Source organism: Coenobita brevimanus, chromosome 59 (assembly GCF_032717465.1).
Source record: "Coenobita brevimanus isolate Jiangsu-jjx chromosome 59, ASM3271746v2, whole genome shotgun sequence".
Taxonomy (NCBI): domain Eukaryota; kingdom Metazoa; phylum Arthropoda; class Malacostraca; order Decapoda; family Coenobitidae; genus Coenobita; species Coenobita brevimanus.
Window position 1 is genome coordinate 23,947,257 of NC_137012.1, and position 26,555 is coordinate 23,973,811.

Sequence of the window (26,555 nt, forward strand, 5' to 3'; positions counted from 1 at the left end):
TGTTGGTGGCCATCTTCAGCAGTCACTGTTAAGATGCACTGCATGTGTCTTCAAAAGAGGTCCAGTTGACAATGGTACTTTTTTTTTTTTTTTTTTTTTTTCCCTGCTGCTCTGTGTAGCCCAAGGAAGATCTATTATGGTAAAGCTTTGGAAAGTAGTATCTCGAGGATGTTCTAATTAGTCAGTGGTAGAAGTTGATGTCTTTGGGAAAGAAAAAAGAAAAAAAAAGGGAATTATGTCAGCTATTAGAGGGTGTGAGAGTTATCATCCCAGCTAGAAAGTCCAAGGAAATGAGAACAAACGTTTATCGTTTTTTTCTGTTTTTGAAGGCTCCAACATGTTTGCATGCATCTGCCTCGGTCGCCCAATGGCGGCTCTCCATGCTACTCGATCTCTGGCAGCCTCCCGGTTCAGTCCCTTAACCCTGAGGTCACACTTAATGACCTCATCCCAGGTCTTTTTTGGTCTACCCCTCGCAACCCTACCCCTAATAATAACACTTCTCACTTTCTGCACCCAATCATCATCCCCCATCCTCTCCACATGCCCAAACCACCTCAATCTACCTCTCCTTATCACAACACCAATACACTCCACTCCCATCCTACCTCTCAACACTTCCATAATAAACCTAGCCCCCCCAGGCCTCGCACTCAGGGACGTACTGCACGTCCACCTAATCACTCTCATTTCTGTATGTCTGAGCCTGCAAATATTCTTTTCCTTTACTACTCAGATCTCACTACCATACAGCATTACACTCTAACACATGCTGCATACAAAGATCCCTTAACAAGTAGGGAGAGCCTTCTCAATGCCAGGAGAGGCAACAGCTCCCTGAACTTCTTCCAACCACTCCTCACCATAGCCACAGAGCTAGCAGCATTACACTCCTAACAAATGCTGCATACAAAGATCCCTTAACAAGTAGGGAGAACCCTCTCAATGTCTAGAGAGGCAACAGCTCCCTGAACTTCTTTCAACCACTCCACTAGCCACAGAGCTAGCTCCAGCCCCACCTCCTCCAGCACATAACATGTCTCCCAGATAACAAAACTCTTCCGTACACTCAAGAGACTCATCAGTAAGTTCAATCCTTTCACACCTGACAATTTCCACCTGCTTTCCCCGACACACCACACACATAAAATCAGCATTATCTCACAGTCTACCTCTAATACCACTACATCTCTTACGCACCCACTTATCACAAACACTGCACAAGATGGAATTATTTCCCATGCCCTTGTGGCAAACTGAACATTGTCACTCTCCCTCTTCTTTGACATTACCACCATGAACCCTAGATATCATCACTTTTGTTTTTTATCTACATATACTCTTAACCCCTTGTGCCCCATACTATCTCTCCACTTCCTAAGTCTTTCCTCTGCCTTCCTTTCATTCTCTGCATTCAACAGCAAAGCATCAGCATACAACATCTTCCATGGAAGTCCATTGCTGAAGTCACTTGACAGGGCTTCAAGTACCATGATAAACAACGAGGGACTCAAAACTGACCCCTGATGCACACCAACATTCAGGGCAAACTCATCACTCAAATCTCCATTCACTCTTGCCTGGTTGTGAGCACCCACATACATGGTCATAACCACCCTGACCAGCCACTCCTTATCCTCAAGCTTTCTCATTGCCCACTTCAATACCTCTCTAGGGACTGTCAAAGGCCTTCTCCAAATCAACAAAAACAAAGTACAGTTCCCTTTTCTTCCTATATATTTTTCCTGAAGCTGTCGGACAATGAATATGGCATCAGTGGTCCCCCTGCCTGGCATAAACCCAAACTGCATCTCATCAGTATTCACTCTTTCTCTAATCATACCTTCTAGAACTCTCTCCATTACCTTCATTATCTGATCTAAAAGCTTTATACCTCTAATATTTCCTCTCTTTCAGGGCATCACCCTTCCCCTTGTACACATTTACAGTTACACTCTTCAGCCAATCATCTGGGACAACACACTCATATACAATCATATTTACCAGGTTAGTGACTAATCTCACTCCTATATCTTTTGAGGCCTTCAACATTTCAGCAGTCAACTCAGACACACCTGTTGCCTTCCCCACCTGCATCCTGCCTATTGCCTTACTCACAGTAGCATCATCAACCAAAGGCCACGGGCCAAACACTGGATCTGCTGGCTCCACACCTTCCCTGGCCCTGTCAAACTCCTCATTCAACAACTGGCTATAACGCTCTCTCCATGCGTCTTTAAAATCCCCACTGTTCACCATTACCCTTCCTTCATCATTCTTCACACACTGCCAACCTATAGTATCCCACTTCTCCCTCTTCACCTGATTTGCCACCATAAATATCATATTCTTCCTTTCCACATGATTTAGGTTATCAAACAAAAATCTCTGTGACTCAGACTTCGCCCTGTATACCTCTCTTCCGGCCCTATGCTCGGCAGCCAAGTATTCCTCTTTGTTACCACCATTCTTCCATTCCCAGAAAACCCTTCTTTTCTCCTTAACTGCAGCTTCTACACCCTCATCCCACCACCAAGTCACTTTATGTCTTGGTGGGCCTCTTGTCCAAGTGCATACTGCATCAGTAACTCTCAAGAGATTGTTCTTGAGAGCTCTGTACCGTTCATTAACGTCTCTGTCAATGGCTTCCTGTTCACCCACCGCTCTCCTCCTCTTGCTATAGAAATCATCCCTTACTGCTTGGTTTTCCAGCTTCCATATTTTCTTCCTAGATACATAAGTCCTATTTCTACAGTGTAGAAATACGATACCAGTACCGGTTATAACTGACAAGTACCTGGCACCACATCTCCAATGCCATGGAGCAAAATTAGTTGCTATTGGAGGGCCACAGCATTGAAAAAAAAACAAGAGTATGTATGCTTTAGCTGCAGAGTGGAAGAATGTGTCTAACATGTCCAGATTGCCTGTTTCAGGTGGATGGTTCCATGAGTTTTGAAGGCATACCATGTAAAAACTGTCAATGTTCTAAGGGAACGTGCTTCTCTCTGACCACCAGGTCGCAGAAAGTTTCCTGGAATGTTTTTGCATCATCACTGAAGGTGGATATGCTCCAGAACAAATACTATTTAACTGTAATGAGACTGCACTATATTGGAAATGAATGCCTTCTAAAACTTTCCTTTGTGAGGAAGATAAGCAAGCAAAGCAACACTGAACAGTGCTGCTATCAACAAATAATACTTGTGACTGTAAGATGAAACCTCTAGATGTGGAAAGGCATGGCAACTGAGGGCCATCTGACAAACTGGATACTTACTGGTCATCAGTAAGAATGGGTGGGTAGGTTATTTCAGGTGCTGTCTCTGCCTGGTTTGATGATGATTTCATTTAATATGTAAGGTACTGTTGGGCCATTAACAAATCCTTTAAAAATCAGTCTTGCTAATAAGCATTGCCTTCAGCCACCTACAGTTTCTAGATGGAAGAGCTCAAAATACTGTATCCAAGTGCTATCCCTGTCCTCAAATACTGTATTTCTACTTCAACCACTGGACCAACAAATCATCCAGATGCGTAAGTTGAATTATTTTTGGAAAACATTTAACCTTCTACAAGCCTCAATTGACTCAGAGTTGGAAATGGGTCTTATAACAGAGTTGAGCACCAAGAACAAAGCAGTCACTGACACCATCAACCAGTAGCCTGACCACAGTCACCAGCCAGACACCCAACCAACACTACATCCTGTAGCTGCTATCGCTGTGTAAAAGTTTTGGCCATTCAGCCATTTGCTGAGGGTGGACTAAAGCTACTAAGGCCACTATCCACCATGGGTGGTGGAAACTTTTGCCTCACAACAATTTTGGTACTGAGAAAAAGCAAGAAGGAGCCTAGTACTGTAATGACAAACACTTGCCACTGTGCTGCATGGAATGATGACTGATACATGGCATTTACCTGCTCCTGGTTTGACAGATGTGGAAACATGAAGCAGCTCTCTGGAATATCATTAGTGAGTAAGATCTATCAGTGGAAAAAATTATCTACAACCCTGACAGTGAGGAAGAAGAGCAAGAACCTATGAATACAGTGACAACTATCCCTGAAATCTGCAGTAGACTTCTCTCAGGCCTCCTGATTCTCATCTCACAGCCCAAGGACACAACAAGCAACTGAGACCCATAGCATGAGTGTGCTAAACCTTTTATGCAACAATGGATCAGGTTATGGTCTGCCTACAATAATCTCTCCAACCCCAGAGTTAATGGTATGCAGCAAGTATTATCACTCAGTACTTCTCACCCCAGCCCCAAGATATACACCAACATACTTCTGCTGCATGCAACTTTGATGGCAAAGACATGGGCCATGAAACAGAGGATCATCAGGTTGCTGCTCTGGACTTCTGAAAGTTTTGTGGAAGCCTTAGAAGGGAGGGAAATCAGCTAGCCCTCTGTCTTGTCTCAGAACCAACTACCACAACATACAACACTCCAACCTCAGTTCTGGTGAGGATCAGGGCTGGAGCAATTACAGTTTTGAGAGAGGTGAAGTCAGTGAATGTACAGCGAGGTTGGATGGTGAGGAATTGGAAAATGTGAGTACGTTTAAGCTCTTGGGTAGTGTGATGAGTAAGGATGGAGGTTTGGAGGGTGAAGTGCTTGAAAGGGTACAGCAGGGAAGAAAGGTTGCTGGTTCTTTGAAAGCAGTGATAAGAAACAGGGAAGTGAGCATGGAAGTGAAAAAGTTACTACATGACAGTATTGTGATACCAACTCTAACGTACGGAAGTGAAGCTTCGACATTGTTGGAAGGACACAAGTCAAGAGTGAGAGCAGTGGAAATGAGTTATTTAAGAGGAGCCTGTGGAGTCACATGGAGGGAGAGGCTGACGAATGAGGATATAAAGGAGCGTTGTGGTGTGGATGTGGATGTGATAGGAAGCTTTATGAGGAACACATTTAGATGGTTTGGCCATGTGGAGAGGATGGAGGGTGAAAGACTGACGAAGAGAGTGTATGTGAGTAAGGTAGAGGGGGGAAAAGGGAGGGGGAGGCCGAGGATGAGATGGAGGGATGGGGTGGAGAGGTATATGAGAGAAGGGGGTGTGAGTTGGAAGCAGGGCAGTGAAATGGCGGGGGACAGGGCGACGTGGAGGCGATTTGTTTGTGGCCACCCCAAACGGGATTGAAGCATCTGGCAATAGATAGATAGAATAAGGAAAGACACATCACACGTGTCAAGAGTGGGAGCAGTGGAAAGGACTTATTTGAGAGAAGCATGTGGAGTTACATGGAGAAACAGACTGACAAAATGAGGAAGTGCAGAAGCATTGTGGTGTGGATGTGGATGTGATAGAAAGTGTTAGGAGAAATACAATGCGATGGTTTGGCCATGTGGAGAGGACAGAGAATGACAGACTAACGAGGAGAGTGTACAGTATGTAAGTGAGGTAGAGGGGTAGGGAGAGAAGAAAAGGAAGACTGAGGATGACATGGAGGGATGGAATGGAGAGGTATATGAGAGAGGGATGTGCAGTCCAACTTTCAATCTTACCCACACAATCCTTGAGCCACCTGATCCATACTCTCTTATATTCTCCTTCCATCTCTTGCACACAACAATAAACACTCCTTCTTTTGCCCTCTCATTCTCATCCAGACCCGCACATATACCCCATCTATACTCCCATTCTCTTACACTCTCACCTCTCCATTTAGTCTTGGTTATGCCACATACATCAACTTTTGCACCCTCAAGCACCTGGACAATCTCTCTCTCTTTCACCTCATCATTTGCACCCCTTACATTCCATGCCACAATCTGTACCATGTCCTTTGTTCGGTCTCACTTAAAATTACTGTCAAAATGGCAGACATAAAACTTGTGCAGCCCATGTCAACTAAAAGTTACAAATAGTACTATGTTTACATGCTGGGATTTCTCAGATAAATCAATTTCTTCAAAACAGTAAGAAATGCAATAGTTCCTGATTGCCTACACTATCAACACTCCCAAATGCCTGCAACAACATCATGCATCAGTGGCATTCAATGGAATGATTATGGTCATGATGACAGATGATTTGAAAATTTAACTGAGAAATGAGTTCGCAAATTACGTTTCAATTATGTGGGTATCTTTTAAATTACTCTCTATCTATCTATCTACTGCCAGACGCCTTAATCCCGCAAGGGGTGGACACAAACAAATCACCTCCATGCCGCCATTTCACTGCCCTGCTCCCAGCTCACACCCCCCTCTCTCATATACCTCTCCACTCCATCCCTCCATTTCATCCTTGGCCTCCCCCTCCCCCACTCCATCTCACTCATATACACTCTCCTCATCAGCCTCTCTCTCTCTATCCTCTCCACATGGCCAAACCACCTCAATGTGTATCTCCTAACGCTTCCTATCACATCCACATCCACACCACAACGATCCTTCATTTCCTCATTTGTCAGTCTTTTTCTCCATGTGACTCCACATGCTCCTCTCAAATAACTCATTTCCACTGCGCTCTCTTGACTTCTGTCCCTCCAACAAGGTCCAAGCTTCACTTCCATGCATTAGAGTTGGTATCACAATACTGTCATATAGTAACTTTTTCACTTCCATGCTCACTTCCCTGTTTCTTATCACTGCTTTTAAGGAACCAGCAACCTTTCTTCCTTGTTGTACCCTTTCATGCACTTCACCCTCTAAACTTCGATCCTTACGTGTCACACTACCCAAGTACTTAAACGCACTCACATTTTCCATTTCCTCCTCATCCAACCTCATTGTACATTCACTGACTTCACTTCTCTCAAAGACCATAACTTTACTCTTCTCTACATTCACCTTTAGATTCCGTTTTTTAGACGCTCTCTCAAACTCATCCACCAAGCTTTGCAGCTCCCCTTCGTTTTCACTTAACAACACAGTATCATCTGCAAACAACAGTACAAGGGGTTTCCAAACAGTGCCCTCTCTCACTGGGCTGCTCCAACATCCACTGCCCTACCTTGTACAGTATCTCTTTTATAACCCCATCCATATACAGACTGAACAACCATGGAGACATGACACATCCTTGCTTCATTCCAACCTTCAAATAGAATAATTCACTCAGTTCACAATCTACACACATTGCAGCCTTAGCATTCTCATACATAATCTTCACGGCCTTCAACAGCTTCCCATCTACTCCATATATTCTTGATACACAATCCTCGTCTATCCACCCTATGTTTTCTCCAAATTCTAGTTGTGAATTCATCTAACTCATCTAACTTTGTCCTGTGCACATAAATATTCAATGATAAACTGAATTAATGAGTAACAAATGGGGAGATGTTAAGTAATCAATCCTTATATTACAATATAATAACACAACAATGGTCTTAAGCAGTCCTCTAGATGCAAAACTAAATTGCACATGGAAGAAACTGGATGTACTGTACTGTATATCGAGAAGTGAAGGGGTTATATGAATGTAAATCTGAAGGTGGGAGGAGGCAAGACAGGCCAAGCCGGTGAGGAAAAGAGGAGTGGAAGTTGTTAAGGCTACAGAAGTGACAGTGGAACAAGCTAGGGTGGAAGAAGTACGTAAGAAGGGGTTTGAAACGGTTTTGGCATCCCTTATAAGACTTGTTAGCGGACAAAATAACTCTATCTGGCAGGAATATAGAAAGTGCATCTATAAAGAAAAATGCAAAATATGTGCAGACAATTAGGCTTGCAAGGTGGAGCTGTGATCCCAGGGTCTTGAATGACTTGTGCATAACTGTTTGGCCTGTTGCAGTGGACATGTAGTTCATAATTTTCCTACTTTTGCACTTTCTTTTTCACTGTTTCTGAATCTTACTTCATTCAATCCACACGTGGGGAAAAAAGTCAGGATTCTGATGAAAGATGATGAGAGTAACCAATAGCATAAGACCTAGGATCTCTGCCAATCCCTTACCAGTGTTGGGGCGAGACTGAGTGTAGCGGGTGAGTGATCCAGTTGGGGTTGACACAACACTGGGGGCTGTGGTTGGGGGCTTAGGTTTGGCACTCTCATCTGCAAGAAATATTCAGATAAGGCTATGAAAGGGGGTACTAAGGTTTGAGAGCAAATGTGGATAAGACAAACACGATGATAGCTAGGGAGGGTGGTACTGTCATAGGAGTATGGCCATGCAAAGTTTGCCACAATGGTGTAGGAAATAATTCCACCTTGTACAGTGTTGTGATAGGTGGGTGCATAAGGGATGATGTGATATTAGAGGTAGGGTGCAATAAAATGCTGATTTTGGTGTGCAGTATGCAAAGGGGCTTACAAAAAAGGAGAGGCAGGAAAGGATTAATCTTGTTGGAGAACCTCTTGAGTGCTTGGAGGAGTTTTGTTTTCTGAGGAACATGATACTGTATGTGCTGGAGGTAGGGTTTAAGCTATCTTATTAGCAAAGGTAAGGAGGGGTTACAAGAATTTTAGTGAGCTGCTGCCCTCCTGACATGGAGAGGGCACTCCCTCTGTGCTAAGGGGTCATTTATAATGCTGTACAGTAGTGAGACCTGGGCAGTACAGGAGGATATTTGTAGGCTCACTTGTACAGAGATGAGATTTTTTTTTTTTCCCCCCAATGCAAAGAAAAAGGAACCAAAGACTAGAAGCCTGCAAGATTGTTCCCTCCAAGAAAAAATATAAACAAAATAACAGAGAATCAAATTCAAGATCCTGGATATGTAGTGCATCCTTGAACGACAGGCCTGGGGGAGTTAGGATCGTGAACAAAGATTTAAGAGAATGGATAGTACTTATATATATTAGTGATGTGATATGAAGGGGTAGACTGAGGTGGTCTGAGCATGTAACAAGGATAGAGGATGACAAATGGGGGTGGAAGATGAGAGGTAAGAATGCTGAGGGTAGAGCTGCTAGAGGGAGACCAAAAAAGACTTGGGACAAGGTCATACAGTGTGACCTCAGGGATAACAGACTGAACAGGGGAGAGGTGCTAGAGATCGAGCAGTGTGGTGACCAAGGCAGACACATGCAAGCATGTTAGAGCATTTATGTACAAAATAGCTGTTTCCTGGGAATAGAAGAGAATGAACACTACCAGGGCCTGGGCCCAAGAAGGGCCCAGAAAGCCAGCCAGAGGCTTATTAATTGGTATTAAATATTCTTCCATAATACCTTTGCCTGTGTAATGGTATTAAATATTCTTCCATAATACCTTTGCCTGTGTAAAGTTTAATATATATGATCATCTTTCGCTTTCAAGGAACAGAGAGTATGAAGTAAGCATTAACAACTGATCCAGTATGACTAAGGTGTTCACATTTATAACTTTCCATAGCACCAAGGCCCCAGGGTTTTATCTTTGTGGACCTTAATGCTGTCCACCTATTTCCTGCATTTTGTAAAAGGCCAGGAGTGAGAGGCTGCCAACATCTCAACTTTGTATTTATTTGAGGACGTATTAATGCTAACTCTAGCAGTTGTGTTACACGCAGTCTCATAGCCTCCTGTGGCAGATGACAGATCATACTTGGGGTTTCTTTTATTTTTATCCCCAATGAACATATGTAAACTGTGACAGAATGATCATGATAGTTATGACTGAGAGAAAAGGCATTCCCCAAATCTGGTTTATTTACCTTGAAAGACACAACAGGCTGAGTGAACAAATCAATATACAAATAAATTAGCATGCTGCATATTAACTTCATCTGTGAACTTAGGCAAAGGTAAAAGTGGAGGACAGCTGCCCTGAGGTGTTCAGTCGCACAGCTCATCTCCATAACTTGGGCTATTGAGCCTGTGGCAGGTTTTTTTTTTAACAAATATCCTGATATACATGGGTCACTGCATCAACCAAATTACCCCAGCTACCTTCTCGAGGTGTTATCCTAAGAACTCATTTTACCTACCAACCCATAAAGGGTGGATGGACATCTGAGCTGAGTGACATCAGCTGCCTGTCCCAGGATTTGAACCATGGTACTAACAGACAGGCAGCTTTGCAGTCAGCATCACTAATTGCTCAGCCACTTACATATTTCCAAACTATTTGCAGTTCCACAGTTTTAGGGAATAAACATTCAAATGAAGCCCTTCATAAATCAACAGTGTTTCCTGAGCACAGTGTCTATGAGTATGTCCTACAAACAAAACAATTATTCAAAAAATACAACAAGCCCAATTTCACCTTGCTTCTCAGGTTTGACGAAGAGTTCCTCGTAGTCACTCTCCTTCTCTCGGAGGATGAGAGGAGTGCCATCAGTAGCAATGTTCTCATAAGGGTGAGCATCAATGACTTTCAACCTTTCCCTAAAGAGCTCTCTTACAGCTCGATGAAGAAGGATATACTGCTCTCGTGTCTGAACCATCGCCACACGCTGACGCCTCATGTCTTTCACAAGACCGAACAGGTTCAGGTTTTCTGTCAATCGCTGTCAAGAAGGAACAAATTACCCCCCTGCATAGATTAATAGAGGTATTCTCATACAGTACTTTAACAGATAAATTTCTCTTAAATACAGTATAAATGAATTTTGCAGATCTATGCATAACTTTACTTCATATTTCGCCTCATGGTAAGGTACAGTACTAGCTAAAAATGACAGAGATTACAGTAAACGTATGTACTTTGACACCTCAGGCTATAGTCTTTAACAAACGGGAAAAAGAATGTACTGTATGTCACACATGAAACAATTCCACTGACATTATACAGAATAAAGTTCAGAAAAAAAAAAAAAAAATGATAAAACACCATGTAGCCCACCCATCTACAAGTAACATACCCCAGCCCTGAGAAGCCCCCAAACATAGTCAATAGCACAGATGGTGCCAGTCCTGCCACAGCCAGCAGAACAGTGGACCAGGACGGGTAGTGTCTCAGATGCCTGGCAATCTCGTACGAGCCGCACCATCCCCAACAGTGGCACCACTTTTGTTGGCACACCATGGTCTGGCCACAACACATAATGGAATTGGCAGATTGTCCGTTCCTCTGCAAAGATAATCAGGCAATTAGCACCAACAGGTCTATTATGAGGAAAAAAAAAAACAAGTGCCCTGCAAGTCCTCATTCAAACACTGCCTTCTTAACAGTCTTTTGTGCTGTTAATAGGGTGTTTGCAATGTTCTTGGATACAGTATGAGGTAAAGGATTGAAAATGTATTTCAAGATAACACAGACATGAAAGTGACCAAAAGTGGCCACTGTATTTCAGCCATAATGCCACATTATATTTATGCTCCATAGACTGTGCTGAGCCATTACATCACTTCTTCTTCGTTATCCAGGGCTCAACACCTGAACTCAGAGGAAATGGGCTTTCGATTGCATGTCATACTGTGCATTGTTCCAAAACTTGCATGTACCTTATTCCTTCGTAAATTACAGATGCTATTTAAAGTTTCAGTGATACATCAGTATAATGTTTATTTACTAGTTCCCTCTTTGCATCAAATGTATAGGAAAAAATATTGATATTTTGGTGCAAATACATGACAAATAACAGAGGCTACCTTTACAACACTGCATACAGTACTGTACAGTATATATAACTACAATACAGTAACCCTCAATATAATAAACTAACTGGGGGAAAGGCTGATGATACAGCTGATGGTCCGATATACTGTGCAGGTAACTGATGTGCATTAGATGGGAATATAACGACCTCAGGTTCAATTTAACCATGTTCGACTGATTACTGTATCTTCAGCTAATAATAAACAACACAACAGAAAACAACAACATTTGCTCTTTATGCAGTACATCTTTTGTTCAGCCATGTGGCTGTGTCAGCTCAATAAAGTGACCTTTGTTTGATACAGGTAAATTTGGAGGCTGTTTACTAGGCTCACAGAGTTTGATATAGTCCAGGTTCAGATTAACAAGATTTGATAAAGTGATGATGTACTTTATTACAAAGTCAATTAACACTGCCCCTCACAATTTCCTAAGCTTTTAAAAGGATATTGAAAAATATATATAGAAGTTGAAACAAAATACTGTACTTCTGTAATTGCTATTGCATCCCATTAACTTATAAGTATACTGTACATTAAACAATTTTCAGACCAAGATACATTCATAAGAGGTATGTCAACATTGTACAAGCAAATGAGGATGGTAACACAGTTGCTTTTGATCAACTAAAAAAAAAAAATCTGTTTATCTGAGGTGTGACAAACTGAAACTTTTGTAAACTGTCCTATGACATGGTTTATGAGCAACAACGTTGAGTAAGTGTGCATTATTATGTGAATTTGTGTCAATTAATCTACTCTCTGACATCCAATCCCTGGAGTTTACTTAGGGTGGCCACAATCCTCTCTGAAACACAAATACTGGCTTATGACCAATGTGAAAGATCATGAAAAGTCTCATCACATACTGGCCCTTACATGTATGGCAACTACTGAATTCCAGTGATATCAAAATTTTATGGCTACTGGGAGAAAATAGCTGCTGAGATGGCTTGAGACGATGGTGATGTCCAAGTCAGAGCTCAACATTAATTAATTATAACCTGCCTTCACTTGAATCTGCAGAAATCACTGAGGAACTATCCCTTATGTAATACAGTTGAGAATCAATGCTGTCTGAGGACCAACTAGATTTGTATCAGCCAGAAGTTCTATTATGCAACTCGCTAAGTTTAGCAAGCTACAGTACCAGGGTATTGGCCCACCCAAGCCACTCTTCTGCAGCTCGTATTTACAGTGATTTTCTTTACGTGTATTTTTAGGTATTTCTAAGTGAGCCATTGGAAGAAAATAAGGTCCAAATTCAATCAAGCAAAATGCATTTTAGGATGCCAAATGCATAGCGAAAGGCCAGTTCTGCACTCCTAAGATTCATTTTGACAGTATGGGATGATCTGTTAATGACTCCTGATGAGTCCATCACATTTTTATTTCTATTTTCCCCCAAAATGGATGCTGTTGTTACTGCTTAACTCTCATCTGTCTGGCCAAGGAAACCCAATGATCACAGGTAAGCAACAGCTTCTGTGGGGTCATCCTACAGGTACAGTACAGTCTTCTGTGGGGCCATGCTACAGGTACACTTCAGTACATACATTATCGAAGGAACTGGTTATGGCAGACAGTGCCTCACAAGGTTTGGACCAGGGTCCTTCCCCATGGTGGGGTGCAGGGAAATAAGAGGTTTGGATCCTGTTTCTGTGGGGATGTCCTACAGGTACAGTACAACACACACACTCTAGGGAACCAATACCACCTTATGGTAGACAGCATCTCACCAGACTTGGACCAGGGTCCTTCCCCATGGTGAGGTGCAGGCAAATATGAAGACTGGATCCTATGCGGATGTCAAAGTTGCTTTGCTCTGCTTAGGGTACACAACACCACCATAGGTAGACTCATAAATGCTTTAAAAGGGGATGTAAGGGGAAGAAACTGTGGGGGCCCTTAATCCACCATACATATGTGAAACACTGTCATGAAATATGAGACCTTTGATTGATGATAGCCAATTGGTCATAAGCCTTTCCAGTAACAACAGGTTCCATGGATATATTAAAAGACACTGTATTATCCAACAAATTAAACTTGAAACATAACAGTACACTGTCCTCACCTTTTTTGCCAGCCTCGGTGGTATACTTGATCTTGAGAGTTCGCACTATGAAGTCTGGACACACCTGCCTTGCCTTCACAAACGACACCGACACATTACCAAACTGTCGCTCTTCATTCTCCTCATTCACCCAGTAACACTCACACTTATGCTGAAGGAAGTAGAAAAGTAAGGTATAGGTATAACATTTAATCTTCAAAAAGACAAGAGTAATGTGGTTTCCCCTGTACTGACATATAACAGCACTACTTCTGCACCACACAAGCATAAACTAATGAGATATGTTGCCTTACGTGCACACATACATCTTCAACTATCAGTGTACAATACTCCAAAAACTAATTCTTCACTCTTTTTATATCTTTGTTTAAAAAATTGATTATATAGTATGCTTCTAGAGAGGACAATGCTAGTTTTAATGACATAAGAGTTGAGAGAGAACAGAGCTGAGGTCTGTTTGAGCACATGACTGTAGTACACTAAATGAACATGATCAGCATGGAAGAAAACAGGTGAGAGTACTCAGTGTGAAAAAAAAAAAAAAAAAAAAAAAAAAAAAAAAAACAGTGACAGAGAACTATGAACAAAAGGCAGTGAAGTAGTCTGGGTTAACCCCTGTTGGGCCACTTATGTGGAAGGTAGTTTAACTTTCCTGAGTCATTGTTTTATAACCAACGTAAATTGTACCTCATATGAGGTTTGCTGCGTGCCCATGCAAACCTTCAATGTGCCTTATGTGAGGTCTGCAGCTCAGCAAAGGTTAATGAACTGGGAAGAATGGAAGCAAAGTACATAGGCCTGTATGGAGTACAGTACTGTATTTGGTTAGAAAGAGTCAAGTTGTGTATGGTGTAGCATGACTGTCAACTACATCAGTGTAAAAGAAAATTAATGCAAGTAAGAGAGTACAGGTATTCATGTAAAAGGTTCGTAATATATAAGCCATACTGTGTAACTACCTGTACACTCATTATACACTGCTGCACAACAATAATTATCTCCGCCAAGGAGGTTATGTTTTTGCCAGTATTGGTTTGTTTGTTTGTGGGATTACTCAGAAAGTTATTAATGGACTTTCCTGAAATTTTTTTGAGGGGGTACGGTATGACCTAAGGATCAATCCATTAGGTTTTGGTGGTGATCTGGATCATCATCCAGATCCAGGAATTTTTTGCTTGTCTGTCCACATATTTCCAAAAGTTTTCAATGAAATTTTGTGGAAGGGTGGGCCATGGACCAAGAAAGAGTTGATTAAATTTTGGGGTGAATCTAGATCCAGATCCAGATCCTCCAATGGCATTGGCAGAGGTATGAACTCTCTGGGTGTTTTCTAGTTAATATTTTTATACTATCCAATATATATCAGTTTTACTGATTAATTATCTTCACTGAAGCACTAAAGAACAGACACTAACCTTTCCACCTTCCGTCTCGTTGGATGCCATAATGATGACTTGCACCTCGCATTCCACCACCATCCGCCAAAAGTCCGGCACCGTGTGGGGCAGCGGGCCCTGGTAATTGTACACATAGGATTACACATCAGCATTTATTTGGATCACAATGATGTTTCTACCCCATTAACCTTGCCATCACAACACAGACAAATCTTCAACATAACCTCAACAAAAAACCTCAGGGAGCACCTGGTTTAAGGGCAGAACATTTGGGTCACTATGAGGCTTCTATCCCATACAGAACTTTCTGCTTCCCTAATATACCTCCAGATCATTACTACAAGACACAGAAGTTATCTGTAATCTCAGCGAATGCTATCAAACATTATGATCAAAGCTGATTAAGTCTGATTTCTGATTCATCATACCATCCAACTTGCACTGCTAATCTTTACTGGGTTTTCTACTCCAACAATGCATCACCATCCCACTCCATCTTGCCCATATCCTATGCCCATCCCACTCTTTTTGCTCCCCCATGTTGAGTGTCCTATTTAAAAGAAATTGCCTTCCTCTGAAAATACCTCTTCTCAAACGATTTCGTTTTCGCAGGGTGAAAACCCACTCCACCATCCACCGTAATCCTGACTCATTCTTTGTCTCCCCTAAATCCACTCCCCTCTTTTTTCCTCTCTCTCTCTTTCTCTCTCACCAGTCAAGTCCTTCAAGGAGAAATTTACAATTTGTACCTTACTGGCTGACCTACAGTTCTTATCCCACAACCATCCCTGCTCATCCCCTCCACTCACTGCACCCACACCTGAAACACTTGAACCAATATCTTAGAAAGCCTGCTTATCAACCATGTACCTGCACTTTGTAAGAATATCTATCAAATCAACAATATTAAAGGGATGGACTATCAAATGATGTGCCAATTTACGCAGGTCTATGTAAGTCAGTCTGCTGGCGTAACAGTCAGAACAGCAACTGAAATGGCTCATTCTGACAACGTGTGCTCATTTAGCGTTCACATCCATTCGGGATCAGTCACATCAGCCTGGGTCAGTTCAGGGCCATTCAAATGCAGTTAAGTCCATTTAGGTCCAATTAGGCTCAGTTTGCTCCATTAAGGTCCAATGAGGCCAGATAGGTCCATTCAGGGTCAATTAGGTCCACTTAGGTACTGTACATGCAGGTGCAATGTGGTTCAGGTAGGTACACTCAGGTCCAATTAGGTCCATTTAGGTAAATTCAGGCTCAATTAGGTCATCAGGTACATTCAGGCCCAGTTAGGTTCCTTTAGGCTCAGTCAGGTCCATCCAGGTCCAGTTAGGTTCATTGGGTCCAGTTAGATTCATTCAAGTCCAATTAGATCCATTCTGGTCAATTGGGTCCATTCACATAATTCAGATCCATTCAGGTCCAGTTAGATCCATTCAGGTCCAGTTAGATCCATTCAGGTCCAATTAGATCCATTCAGGTTCAATTAGATCCATTCAGGTCCAGTTAGATCTATTTGGATCCTATTGGATCTGTTTGGGTCAATTAAGTCCATTTACATAATTTAGATTTATTCAGGTCCAGTTAGATCCATTCAGGTCCAATTGATCCATTAGGGTCCATTTAGATCCATTAGGGTCTAATTAGATTCAGTTAGGTCCAATTAGATCCATTCAGGTCCAGTTAGATCCATTAGGGTCCATTTAAAACCATTAGGAACCAGTTCGATTCAGTCAGGTCCACTCAAGTCAGTTTGATCCATCCAGGTCCAATTAGATCAATTCAGGTCAATTAGGTCCATCCAGATAATTTATGTTCATTCTGGTCATTTAGGTCTTCAGGTCCTTCACATTCATCCAGACTCAGTAAGGAACGTTCAGGGTGATCCAGGTCAACACACAGTAGGTCCACTTATGTCAAATCACCTCCATTCACGTACAACTAGGCCTATTCAGACTCAAACAGACCTAAAGACATTATTTAGGTCCTCGGTTTACACATTCAAGTTCAAACAGACCTATTCACATCATTTACGTCGTCAGGCTGTTCATATCCCTGTGTAGGTTAAACCATGTCAGTTCAAATCCGTTCAGAATAAACAAGGCCAAATTTGGTCATGTCAGTTGGGGTGCTTTCTGGTTTTTCATATCCATTTTGGCTCACTCAGCTCGGCAGAGGCTTTCAATCGGACCTTTACATCCAAACAATCCTGATCAGATTAACTGAAGTCCAATCACATCCACTGAGATCCACTTCAGTCTTCAAAAACATTCAAGATCAATGAAGCCAGTCCAGAGCCTTTCAGGATCACTCGGACCCAATTAGGTCATTTTATACGGCCGTTAACTAGGGGTTCTAGAGAGGAAGCATTCAAGTGATAGCACCGATCAAGGTTAAACCTTGGCACCGATATAGACAATCTGCTCCGCGGCACGGTTATACAAACGTCCCTGATCTACCTCCCTATTCCCCGAATGGATTATTGTGGACTGCTAGAAAAGAGCAACTTCAGCCTGCAGTCCACTGAGTTCACTTCCAGAGTAGGTTGGGGTTGCAACTACCAACTACTATATCCAGCTGGGGCTAACAACATCAGTTCAGGCTCAATCAGATCCATGTAGTCTGCTAGGATCCATTCTACACATAAATAATAAATCCCTGTTATCAATTCCTTTTATCCGTCAACTTGTAAAATAAGCAAAGTTTTCTTAATAATTTTAAGGTCAGGCCGCCTAAAAAGGCCCACAATGTGTGTATGGTATGTAAAACTGTGTAGCTATGTAACTTTGTTCAATCACTACGGATACTACACTAAATTAAATTGTTGTAACCCCTTCAGTCCGATGATATTTTATTCTTGCCATCTTCAAGCGATTTTATTCAGCTTAGTGAGGTCTTTTGGAACAGAGAGGGGGGAGACATTACCTTCAATACTTCACTACAAAAGGTCTTACCTTAGCTGGATAAAATCGCCAGGAAATAAAGATATAATAAACCAATACGTCATCGTAACGAGGGGGTTAGTACATTACGTTAGCGCAAACTGTATTAAAACGAATGGAGTAAATCCACTAATCTAAATCGCCAGGAAATAAAAATATAATAAACCAATACGTCATCGTAACGAAGGGGTTAGCACTGTACATTACGTTAGCGCAAACTGTATTAAAACGGATGGGGTAAATCTAGCACAAATTATAGTGATAGAGTTCATCCATTATGTTAGCAAACCTTATAGAGAAGGAGGTAATTCCACTCAGCACAAATTACGGTGATGGGATTACGCCATGTTAGCATAAATTACAGTGAAGAGGTTAATTCACAATGGTTGCCCAAATTCGTGTACGTCTCCTCACCTGCGAGCCAATGTAGGCCCGAGAGCCGCTGGCGCCCCTGATGTAGTTGGCATTGATGTAGTCGCTGCCAGGAATCCCAGGGAAACTGCTCAGCACCACCCGTGTGTAGTCATCTGCAAACAACACACACATTACTTCACTCGAAAAGGAAAGGGGTGGTATATATTGCAGTTTCGGACAGGCACGCAGTTGGGTTCAGACAGTTGGGAGGGTTAGTTACGTTGGTTTGGTTAGACTACCTTGAAAACACTACCAGAATAACCTTAAATGTCTGAAACTACATTTACCAAGGGAAGAAACAACAGACCGATGATACAGACAGATTGCAGACAGTAACGGAAGGGATCGTTCCTAAAACCAAAGAAGTCCAAGAGGAAGTGGAGGAATGGTACAAAACTGAATAATATTTGGGACCAGCTTGATAGGTCTCGGGTAAGGGGGGGGGGGAAGGAGACACAGACTATATATAAATGAAAGCACTTAGCGAAATCTTGAAGCAAGAATACACCATACTCCTCTTTTTACGCGCTCTTTTTTAATGTTCAGCAACACTTAGTTATTATGTCTGGCTAAACCGTACGATTGTGTTTAGTCTAGTTCTAATGAGGTTCTATAAATTAATCATACCAAGGTGTAGACTATGCATTAAGAATCAAAATCTTAATCCCATCAACCTCAAGGAGTTATTTATAATTTATTTTTGTTGCCACCAAATGATATTACCCATCTAAGGAGAGACTTCGAACTGGAGGGGTAAGATAGTCATCATTAATCCCTTTTAATACGACAGGCTATTCCCCAGATTATATAAAATGATCTGGCAGCGTCAAGAGGTAATTTAAAGACGTCAACGCACTGAATGGTTTAATGGCAAGTTACACAACATACTCGGATGTCACAGAGGATACGACGTAACTACCAGCCAACCCACAACATAAATATATCGGCCTCTGCATAAATAATTATCCTGTGCACCCCCCTTGACAGGCTGCAAATGACACTGCGCCGCTGCAACACATCAACCTCCCCAGACTTCCTGCCGCTTGACCGGATGTTGCAGACTTCCTGGACCACCATATGCAAAGTAGGGGACCACGCAATTTCTGAGACGAGCGCAAATTGCATGAAACGATATTCTGGCCTGCCTGGTGGAATGCGGTGATGCGCAGTGGTTAACCAGGTTCCGAATTCACAAAACAACTTCCGATCAGTTCCCTATCATAACTACAGGTTTATTCTGACCCGACAGAGATCCCTAACCCCTTTCAGCTCAGATGATGGAAAAATATAGTCAGATTGGAGGGTCGACTTAAACAGTAAACGTAAGACTCATATTCCCTACAAAACACTCATCTACATGCATATAACCACGACATAGTAAGCACGTTATGAGAGTGGCTCAGTTCCGTCTGGTGGAGAGTTTGTCTTGATATCACACTACCGTGAATGATTTAGATATATGAATTATATACACATACAATACAGAGAGGTTGCTTAGCTTGTTGGGAATACAGTATAAACAATGTTTCCATGAGGAAAATTATTTCACTCGGAAGAACCTGAGATGTGGGAAGACTTTACACTCAAGTTTTCCTTTCCCTTCCCGCAAAACTAAGTACATATATTTTTCTCGTATCTAAGATCTGTTACCCCAGGATGAACAGCTGACATGGAAAGATCCTGCATTTGCTTAGTCCTTCCTGCGACACTATATCAGAGATAGGTTATAATAAAAAAAAATCGTGAGGAAATATTCTCCATTCTCCTTGTCCTTCCTAAGAGAGAAATTACAGTTGCAACAAGGAACCGGTCTTAAGCCTGTCGGTGAATTCTGAAGGCGAGGCTACGACGAGGTACACAGACACAAATTACAAACCATAATAAACAACGAATTATTTATGTATGCAAATGTAAACCGAGTGCACATTATACGAAATCTGAAATACCTGAGTTCTCTTCGTATTTTGCTATGCAGTAAGTAATCACGCATTTTACTGTGGGAAAATTTCTTACTGTCTGTTGAACTTGACATATAATAAATAATATACAATTCCTCCTCTTCCTCCAACTACTACTACAACTACTACAGCTACTGCTGAATAATAATAATAATAATAATAATAATAATAATAATACCTAGACAGCACTCAGAGCGCATACCTCCGCCAATGCCATTACCATTAAAAAGAATCCGGATCCGTGGAGATGTGTGTGGAATACATAGGATCCGAATCCCCCCCAAATTTAATCAATTGTTCCTTGACCCATGGCCCACCCTTCCACATAATTTTATTGAAATTCATTGAGAGCTTTTGCAGATATTGTGCGGGATACATGGGATCCGGATCCGCCCCAATACTTAATCAATTCTTTTTTGTCCCATGGCCCACCCTTCCACAAAATTTCATTGAAATTCATTGAGGACTTTTGGAGATATCGTCTGGACAAACAGACAGACATAGGTGAATACATAACCTACTCCAACTTCGTTGGCGGAGGTAATAATGACAAGTCAGTATGAAAAACTGCTAAGGGTTTTTCCATTATCTTCATTATCATCATTTAAAACGGTCAGCAATCCAACCGAGGTCAACTTACCGCGAGCGAAGAAAGTGATGAGAAAATGGGAGGGGAAAGTGGGAAAGGGATGGAAGGGGGGGAGGGGAAGGAAGAGGGGAAAGGGGGAGGAAAAGGGGAAGGGAGAGGTGCAGAGATTTACAAGATGAGAGGGGAAGGTGGAAAAGAAGAATGGGAAATGATTAATAAGGAGAGAAAAGAAGAAAGAGAGCAATGAAAAAAAGGGAGAAAAGAAGAAGGAGAGAAAACAAAAGGTGGAAGGATGAGACATAAGGGGAGGGAAATGTAAAGGGAATGGGAAGAAATGGGAAGGAATGGGGATGGGGAAAGACGAGATGGGGAGAAGAAAGGGAAGAAGAGATATATATGAAAAAGAAGATGAAATATGAGAAATAAAGAGAATGAACTGGTGGGAAAATACTGAAAGAAGTGAAGAAAATGGAATAACTGGAAGGGGAGATGAATGAGAAGGTAGGGAGGGTGGAGGAAAGGGAAGGCAGGGAGGGAGGAGGAAAGGGAAGGCAGGGAGGGTGGAGGAAAGGGAAGGCATGGAGGGAGAAGGAAAGTAGGCAAGAGAAAGTAGGGAAGGGGGTGGGAGAGTTAGAGTCCACGTAAGACAGTGAATATGGCCAGAGTAAGTCAAGAGTAGGCGCCCCTAAGGGACAACAAGAAAGAGGGAAGAAGGAAAGAAGCATGAAGGAAAGGACAGAGACGAAAGGGAAGGAGGGAATGAAGGAAAGGTAGAGGGATCGAGGGAGGGAGGGTACAGGAGGAAAGGAAAGGACAAAGGAAGGGAAGGGGAGAAGAAAGGAAAGGAGAGAGGGAAGAAAGGCAGGGAAGGAACTGAAAAGGAAAGAAGGGGGGAGGGAGGGAAGGAAAGGAGAATGGAAGGCATGGAAGACAAGGAGATGGAAAGGAATGGAGGAAGGGAAGGAAGGAAGGAAGGGAAAAGGGGAGGCGTTAAGGGGTGGGAAGGAGAAGGGATGAATGGATGGAAAAGGAAGAGAGGAAGGAAGAAAGAGAAGAAAGAGAGAGAGAAGGAGGGAAGGAAAGGAAGAGAAGGAAGGGAGAAATGGAGATAAGGAAGGAGGGAAGGGAGGGGAAGAAAGGAGGTATGGGAGGAAAGGGGAAGGGAAGTGATGTAAGAGGAAGGAGTGAAGCAACAGGTGGCGCCCCACATGGACAGGATAGACAGACAGACAGGTGCACGTAACCACCATATTAAGAAGCTGTTTGTTTATTTTTTTATTTTTTTATTTTTTACGATCACATAGCCATCTGGGGAGGCTTGATTTTACCTCCTGCATAATGCCACACCCTGGATATCTATTTTGACACCCGCCGCGAGCGAGGTGGTGTGTGTGTGTGTGTGTGTGTGTATGTGTGTGTGTGTGTGTGTGTGTGTGTGTGTGTGTGTGTGTGTGTGTGTGTGTGTGTGTGTGTGTGTGTGTGTGAGAGAGAGAGAGAGAGAGAGAGAGTCATCCCCTCCCCGCCCTCGCCTTGTTTGGGGGCGGAAGTGGAGTGGAGAAAAACATCACACGGCAAAACCAGAAATGGAGAGGGGAGGGAGATGGAGATACGGAGATAAAAAAGACATAAACAAAGACAGATAAACTGAGATAGATAGATTGACAGATAGATAGACAAACTGATTGACAGACAGACAGACAAACAAGCAGACAGACAAACAGATAGCTATAGATGGACATAATAGATAAATATTGATAGACAGATAGAAAGACACACAGATAGATACAGATATAGACAGATAGATAAAGATGATAGATAGATACAAACCAGCGATAAGAATGGATAGAAGGAGAGATTGGGGGGGGGGGCAAAAAAAAAGGGAGATATTTAGTTGGATGGCTAGAAGGAATGAATGAAAAATGGAAGGAGGGAAAGGTGGCTGGATGACACAAATACTAGAATATGAAGGTACACTGACAGACGGATGAGGTAAAAAGACTTATGTATGGAAGGATGGCTGGGTGGGTGGTGGGATGGAGAGATGAATGGATGGAAAAAATAAAGGAAGGAAGGCAGGAAAGAGAACATAGGCAATACAACATATCATACGATTGTGGCAGGCGGACTTGCTGAGTACTGTAGCGTGGGCAATATGCAAAACGTTTACATACGTATATATACATGCATACATTAATTCATACATACATACATATATACGCACAGGTGCACACAGCCTATAGCCTAAACAGATGATTTTCTTATGCGTACCCAGAGTAACACGAGGAAGAGGAGGAAGAGGATCAGAATCAGAATCCACACTTAACCAGCCTTAACCCATTAACCAGATGGCGCTTTTTTTTTTTCTAGCTCGTTCCTGCCAGATAATATTGTTAAGTATACGAAAGCCCCCTGTAAGTGAAAGGGTTAATGAATGCCACATCTTACCCATACAATTTTAAGTCTCTCCTCGTTTCGTTTATAAAGGAGCCAACATGCTTGAATGCATCGGGCTTGGACACCTAATGGCGGCTCTCCATTCTGTTCAGTCTCTGGGAGCCTTCCTTTTCAGTCCTTTATGCCTGAGATTACACTATGCGACCTCGTCCCAGGTCTATTTAGGCCTGTCTCTAGCAACCCCATCCCCAACGCTCACAACTTCACACTTCTCACTTTCTGCACACAATTGTCATTCCCTATCCTCTCCATATGCCCAAACTATCTCAATCTACCACTCCTCACAACAACACCGATATACTCCAGTCTCATCCTTCCTCTCAACTCTTCCATCGCAGACCTAGAGCCCCCAAGGCATCGCATCTACTGACACCACGAATGAAAATAAAAATACAGGACGTCAGCTTAGTGAAAGGGTGATCTGGGGTTAATAAATTTCCAGGGAATGAATCGATCCACTGATACCATGAATCAAAAATAAAATAGGTCATCTTAGTGAAGGGGTCATTACGGTTAATCAATTTCCAGGATAAACAACGTCTACACTGCCGTTAACTTGAATAAAAAAAAAAAAAAAATCGTTGAGTTTCTATTTTTTTTCCACTTTGTCACTCTAGTTCAGGCGAGATGTGTTTGGTGTGTGTGTGAGTAAAGATGATGATAAACAAACAACTTTTTTCACTTCTATATGCCCGTTCCGTCAGAGGTGTTTGGTGGCTGTGTGTGTGAAGATGATAAAATAACAGCTTTTTTTTTTTTTTTTTTTGCAATTTAGTTTGGGTGAGAAGTGTTTGTTGGCTGTGTGTGTGTGAAGATGATGATAAACAACTTTTTAGTTTTCACATTTACATTCTAGTTTGGGTGATAAGTGTTTGGTGGCCGTATAAGTGAAGCTAACAAGATAAACAAACAACTTTTTCCACTATGTCTCTCTGGTAAGTGTGGAAAGTGTTTGGTGGCTGTGTGAGTGGAGATGATAAACAGGCAACTTCATACCCAACTTCAGCTTCAGAAGGTTTGTAAATACTGAACCTGCCTCCCTCACTCACAATCAGCCCTTTCAGTCATATAAAGTAAATTACAGGGAGGAACACTTAACTTTTGGAAATTATAAAGGAGAAAATTCTTAAAAAAAAAAAAAAAAAAAAGTTTTATCAAAATGGGTCTAAATATCAGCCGCTATGGATCTATAACTACCTATGACCTTATGGGGGGAATATGGTGTCTTTATAATTCACTCCTAACAGCATCAGTAATTGTAGCTCCATAAGGGTTAAGATCTGGACCTACATTTATTTTATTTATGTACTTTTATGTATTTATTTATTCATTTATCTTTTTATGTATTTACTTTGCTTAAAATTCCCTCATCTGTCGCTTCCCAGAGTTATACTCTCTCCTCCTTGTCTATTTTTGCCCCGTTAGGCGATTCTATTTACCTTAGAAAGAGTCGTGTAGTATTCTTAGGATCACTCAAGGTTTTATCCGGGCATTCCTGTTCAAAGACCCGTATTATGATCGGTTAAGGAAGCTCCCTAACACATTTTTCTTAGCGATATATTTTTGGTTATGTCTGGTTAATATCCTTTGGTATGTTGTTCATACAGAATAGCCTACGGCGATACTGGAGGGACTAATGTAACGCAGAGGAGGACGGTAGGGTGTAATAAACAAAATAAATCTTTTAGAAAAAGGTGTTAGGGAGCTTCTACAACTGACGAGAATACAAGCCTAAGTCTCTCCTTAAACCCTTCAGTACGGAGCCATCAATTTAATTTTTATTCTTGTTATCTCCAGACGATTTTATTTAGTTCACAATATTTGAGCTGGAAAGGTTTGGTAGGACTTTCATTAAAGACTTCACTATTATGTCACACTCCTAATCTTAATAACGTAGCCAGTACTGCAAAAAGAAAATATGAAAAAAGGTAAAAAGTACTCCTACAAAATCATCTAGTGCTTGCAAGCCTATAACATATTTGACATTTTCTGGCTGGAGTGGTTCTTGCTATCCTGACTGGTTTATTTACATATGGATTGACTTTTCAAACTGCAGGGGTCAGATACAGTTAGATACTGCCTATTCTATTCACTTATGGCTACACTTTAAACTACAAGGGTTTGATACAGCCTTCATTAACCCCTTCCCTGCTTTGGGTTACTCTTCTTACGCTGAATAATTCAAGTTAAAATCGTCTGCTGGCAGCAAAAAAAAAAAAAAAAGGCGTTCTCGGCCTTAAGGTTAACCACTTCAATCCGATGGCGTATTTTAATATTTATTATTGCTATCTAATTTATTTCCTATAGATACAAATTTAAAAATGCAAGGGTTAGATACAGCCTTCATTAACTCTTAAAAAAAATAAAAAATAAATAAATAAATAAATCGTCTAGTAACATCAAAGTAAAATTAAATCCACTACCTGAAAACATCAAGCATCCGTGAAAATCCGAACAAGGAGCCTTTTCATCGGTAACCTACCTTGTTCGAAAAATCTCTCAAACTTTCAAAAAACCGTACAAGAATAAAATAAAAATGAAATCCAAACAAGAAGCATCTCCATCTCGTAACCAATCCCGTGGTCTGAGTCAGCCTTGGAATCTGACCTTTGCAAAAAACTGACCTTTAACTCCGCACTGACCTTGGTTTGTGTGGTGAAGGAGAACCAAGAAAATTAAATAAAGTAAATAATTAAAGAAAATGAGCAAGAAAAAGGAGAAACAAGCAAAATAAATAAATATATAAATACATAAATAAAATGACCGAAAAAATATATTACCATCTTATTTTTTTTTATTATTATTATTTTTTTTTTTGGCTGCCAACGTATCATTCAGTTTAGGAGAAATTTTTACATGCCCAAGAGAAAAGATTATTCTCTTCAGGCCAATGACGTCTGATTATTTTTCATTCTTGCTATAAATTTATTCAGTTTAGGTTTTTCGAATTCTATCTATACCAAAGGTGAAAGTGAGTAAAATCGTCTGGTCGTAAAGCATGAAGGTGAACAAGACGTAATCGCGCTGAAATCATTAACCCGCAGACGACTGTACATGAGGGGTTGGGCTGGGGGACAGGGAGTGGCTGCAGGGAGTACTGATGGGAGACCTTTGGAGGGTTTTTGTTCCCGTCACCCTAGACGGACTCGGGGACGAACACAGACTGACAGACAGATCGGTACGACAGATAAACAGACTGATAGATCAACAGATGGATTATAGACAGACTGACAGACGAA

At 41.6% G+C, this 26,555-nt stretch overlaps 1 protein-coding gene across 1 annotated transcript in view; it reads right to left on the minus strand.

Annotated features, from left to right (window-relative positions):
• The window catches only part of LOC145402866 (uncharacterized), a 318,663-nt gene that overhangs the window by 15,675 nt on the left and 276,433 nt on the right, over nt 1-26,555 (minus strand). Inside the window, exons 3-8 of the mRNA XM_080274774.1 lie at nt 18,316-18,428; nt 14,975-15,073; nt 13,560-13,710; nt 10,747-10,955; nt 10,149-10,392; nt 7,916-8,014 (exon numbers count right to left, since the gene is read on the minus strand). Coding sequence (XP_080130900.1) covers nt 7,916-8,014; nt 10,149-10,392; nt 10,747-10,955; nt 13,560-13,710; nt 14,975-15,073; nt 18,316-18,428 — 915 coding nt within the window. The remainder of the gene's footprint in view (nt 1-7,915; nt 8,015-10,148; nt 10,393-10,746; nt 10,956-13,559; nt 13,711-14,974; nt 15,074-18,315; nt 18,429-26,555) is intronic.